This window comes from Cariama cristata, unplaced genomic scaffold, assembly GCF_000690535.1.
Source record: "Cariama cristata isolate BGI_N322 unplaced genomic scaffold, ASM69053v1 scaffold26750, whole genome shotgun sequence".
Taxonomy (NCBI): Eukaryota; Metazoa; Chordata; class Aves; order Cariamiformes; family Cariamidae; genus Cariama; species Cariama cristata.
This window is the reverse complement of record NW_009594512.1, coordinates 6,428-10,806: the sequence shown is the minus strand read 5'-3', so window position 1 is coordinate 10,806 and position 4,379 is coordinate 6,428. Positions and strand designations below refer to the sequence as shown.

Genomic DNA, 4,379 nt, shown 5'->3' with positions numbered 1-4,379 from the left:
GAAGGGCGGAGGAAGCCTCACCAGCGGGGTCGCCCCTCCCAGGGACCCCCTCCACCAGCATCGCCTGCCTCGGGGCGCAGCATCGCTGCTCTGCAGCTGAATTAAAGTTTCGCAAAGTTTTGCTACCTCTTCACTCAAGGCTGCAAGTGCACAAAGAATTATGGAAGGGACGGTTGATAGATGAAAAAAACACATTCAAAACTACTTACTGACTAATGATGCAGAAAATGTTATGAATAAGTATCCCTTTCTTGATTTATTACTTTAATTATCTGACATTCTATAGACCCCCATTAGTGGGGGTTTTTTGGTTTAGATTTCAATTTTCTGTCTCATGGTGAAAGCTATTTATCATAATAATCAGTAAAATTCAAAACCTTTTAGCAGTATTTATAAAATTCATTTACTATGTTCAGCCCTTGGAGAATGACAAAGAAGGCGCATTAGCACGTGTGCTGAAGTGTTTTATGCAGAATTATCTGTCCATAAGAATGATTAAAAGTTCTTTAGAATATTTGTAATCCATTATGCTACTTTTTTTTATGCTAAAAAAAAAAGTTTTCCTTACCTATGCTGTGACTGGAGGCTGGGACCTGCTGATTGGGTGGCTGCTGCACCTTCGTCCTTATGATCCTGTGTGTAGTTGAGAAGAAACATCTACTTAGCATTAAGCACACAATTGCAGGGCGCATCAGACACTATTTTTTTCAGTTCAGGAGACCTACATCAACACAAAAACGCCTTTCGGTGTATTATGCCCTCGCCATCCACTGACAAAGCAAAGTTTGCAGGGTGGACCCAGGACCCTGTTTTTGCCTCCAGCCCCTGCCGTTAGGGACATCTGGATGACTGCGTGCTCCCCGGGATGCTGCAGAGTTTGGTGCTTCGGTGCCTTTGAGGACCTAGTCCTCACCGCCCGGGAGAGAGACATCCATCGCTATTTGGGCACCTGTTGGGCCCAGCACCCTCTCCTCAGGGACCTGGACACTTCTGGGTCGAGACATCCCAGCAGGCTGTCACCTGCACCCTTGGGTGCTGGGACACATTTGCAAGGCTGGCCCTAGACCACCTCGGGTACAGTACTCACACAGCTAGAGAACTCGGAAAAGCACCTGCTTAGCCAAATTAATATTAAAACAAAAATGTGCTGGATTAAAAGCTAATCTTAAAAGCTGAATAACTACATTGTCGTCGCTGGGGAGAGCCTCTGCACTGATTTATAATGATAGCAATCAGGAAAAAACCTCAGTTGCAGATAAAGTAAAAGGCATGTGTTGTCTTGCAGCACAGAAGGCATCTGCAAAGGAGAGCTGGGGAGATGTTATACCAAGTGCTCCCCTGCCAACGCACTGTGAAAAAAGAAAAGACGGGGTCTGAAACATCTCCGGAGATAACACAGTTCCGCCACCGACTGCAGCAGAATCGGAAAGGGCTTGAAGGAGCCAGGCTGCTCACTCACCACACGCCTCCCCACCTGACACGCTGTTTATGCAGCAGTAATGCTGCAGTAAGCGCTTCTCCTCTCTTTACCTAACAAACTCTTCTCCCAGTTCTGCCTGCCGTGAATTTGGAAGTGGGGAGAGAAGGCGATGGGCGAGACAGAGCTGGCGTGGGGATGCATTCATGGGAACAAAGAGCAGCTGCTTGCTTGAAAGTCACCCCATGAGCTGGTAGAGGAACCACCACCGGTGACGCCTGGCCCCGTCCCAGAAGAGGACACACTGCCATCCCCTTCCCTGCCCATCCCTCTGCGGAGTCTGGGCTTGCTCTGTTAGGAAAACATCTCGCGGATGCTAGCCCCAGAGCGAAGCTGCTGGGTGTTAGACATCTTCTGTGGCTGGGTCTCCGGCACCAAATTGCCCCACCAGGGGATGGAGCAGACGGCCCACAGGGGCATCGGAGGGACCTGCGCACGCAGCTTCGGAGGGGGACTGTGCAGCCGAAGACCTGGGACCCTGCGCGATCAAGAGTGGAAACACCCCCCTGCACAAGGCCTCCTTGCTGTCGTGGCGAGGGAAGGGTGTCCGGGTCCTTCTGACACATAAACGTCTTCATCTCCGGAGGGACGGAGGACCGGAGCACGTCGAAGCAGCTGGGCAGCTCTCGGCTTATTTGAGCAAAACTAATCGCAATGATTAATTAAGCCTTAATCACACAGAGTTGCTCCTGCTGTGGAAGAGTGGCCTATTATTAATATTAATTAATGTTATTAATTAATAATAATAGTTATTATTCACTCATATACAGGGGCAGCAGCTCAGATTCATCTGCTAAAAGGCACCCTCGGCAGCGGGGATGTGCTGAGCGCGGTCCATGCCAGCGTTCTCCACCAGCAGCGACAGCACAGCCCCCAGCATCCCCTCTCTCCAGCGGGCAGGCAGGGCCGGGGGGAGCAGCGTGGCGGCTCCGTCCCCCCCTGCGCAGGAACGCCAACTGCCCGGCTTCACCACCCCTGCAGCAGGACGGGAACCACACTGCGCAATTTCCGATGAGTTCAGGACCGGGGCGACAGGGCGACCCGTGATCCGCACCTCAGAGGTGAACAAGGGCATCACGCCTTCAGAGCAGGGGTCTGCATCCTTGGCGTGCAACATCCCTACCAGCAAAGCCTTGACGTATACAGTTAATTTTAAACATGAGGATAAATCCCACAGACTACAGCGTGGAACTGGGAGGATTTAGCATTAAAGTCAAGTGCCTTGATGTGAGCTGCAGGTTTCTTATCGTGATAGTTTGGTCTGGGTTTTCAGGATGTGCTCCTAGGCTGGCAAGAACAATTCTCCGGGTAAACAGACTGACTCAAAAAAGATCGCGTGTGTTTTTAAAGAGGGATTGCACACCTTCAAGAAAAGGAAAAGACCTTAGCCACAGCTGCAAGCAGATGAGAAAGAATGAGATTTCCAGCCAAAAAACTTGGTGGCAGGCCACAAAACGGGTTTCTGATGAAACGGCAGCCAGTGTGTGGACACTATCAGTGTGGAAACACACAAGGACGCAGCAAGAGGTGGAATATGGAAACTGGCTCAAAACATGACTGGAAGCTACTTATTCTCTCTTCTTCCCAGAGCTATCACCGCCTTTTTGTTAGTTTTTTGGAGGATGCTTGAAGCCCTACTACACAAACACCGGGCTGCTGAGAGCAGCAACGCTTCTCACACGCCAGGGCTCGAGCTGACTTTTACGGAAGCAGAGTTTGCCCTTAGCAATTTGAGGTCGGTCAGAGTGATATTTTCCCTCAGTTTTCCTGGTGTTTACATTATTTCTCAAATCCTTTTTAAAACTGAAAATGCCATGTCTGTGGGGTTACTGAAGGCTGCTCCGGAGCACCAGCGAGCCAGGAGCTCCCAGGCACCAGCAAAGGCTGCGCGTGAACTGACCCATTTCTGCTCTTAAACACGTGAACGCATGACTCAACGCTCCGCTCGGCAAGGCAGAGACACCACTCTCCGCTAATGCCGGGGAAGCCACTCCGGCTACTCAAGCGGCAACTCCATGAATGCAAATCAGGTTGGGATAGCCAATAAAAGAATATTGCATCAATTTATTTCACATCCATGGACACAGATGGGACTTTATAGCTAGCTGCATTCAAAGAATTTGCATGCAATCGCACAAGTGAAAACCATCTCACTAGCGTGGTGAGGTCGAAGCCCAGCACGGAGCACAGCCCTGAACGAAAATGAAAGGACCCTGCTTGCCAGGGGTGTGGGTCTGCATGAGGCTGCCCAAGTGCTCTGCCTTCCAAGTATTAATCCTTTATTATCGGTCTGCCAGGCTGTAACAGAGTATTTCACTGGGTTTTTTTCCACACCAGCTTTAGACATCCTTCGACTCAGAAGGAAGCGTCAAGTACAGAAGGTGTAACTGAGGTGGCAGTAGGTTACCATAGCTCCAGGCCCCTCTACAAGCCCAGTCCTGCCCGGCAAGGTCACGGCAAAACTCCCAAACGTGGGACTGAGGCTCCAAACGAGATTCTCCTGCACTTTTACTAAAGCAATTCAAGGCCGCGTAGGCGCGTCCACGTAACCAGCAGGCAGCTGAGGCACTCGACAGCTACCAGCCAAACTCCCCCAGTGATATTCACGCTGACGGCGGCAGGCAGAGGCCAGCACGGTTCTGGGACAACTTCAGCAAGACCTGAGCAGGCATCAGGAGGACCAAAGTGGTACCTTAGACCCGTGCTTTGGGTCCCCTCCTCCAGGTACCCGGGCCCCCCTTTTCCCAGACGGCCACTGCCCCACGCGGCGGCCGTCTGAGCTTTCCTCCCCGGCGAAGCGCGTCCCGCTGAACCCCCACCCTTTTGAGCAGAACTGAGGCCTCATCCGCAGCAAACACGCAGGACCGTCACCAGCGAGGGATGCAACTCAGCAACTCACAGG

At 51.4% G+C, this 4,379-nt stretch overlaps 1 protein-coding gene across 1 annotated transcript in view; it reads right to left on the bottom strand.

Annotated features, from left to right (window-relative positions):
• The window catches only part of LOC104160287 (paired box protein Pax-5-like), a gene marked incomplete at both ends in the record, with an annotated part of 11,070 nt that overhangs the window by 1,584 nt on the left and 5,107 nt on the right, over window positions 1-4,379 (bottom strand). Inside the window, one exon of the mRNA XM_009698382.1 lies at window positions 569-633. Coding sequence (XP_009696684.1) covers window positions 569-633 — 65 coding nt within the window. The remainder of the gene's footprint in view (window positions 1-568; window positions 634-4,379) is intronic.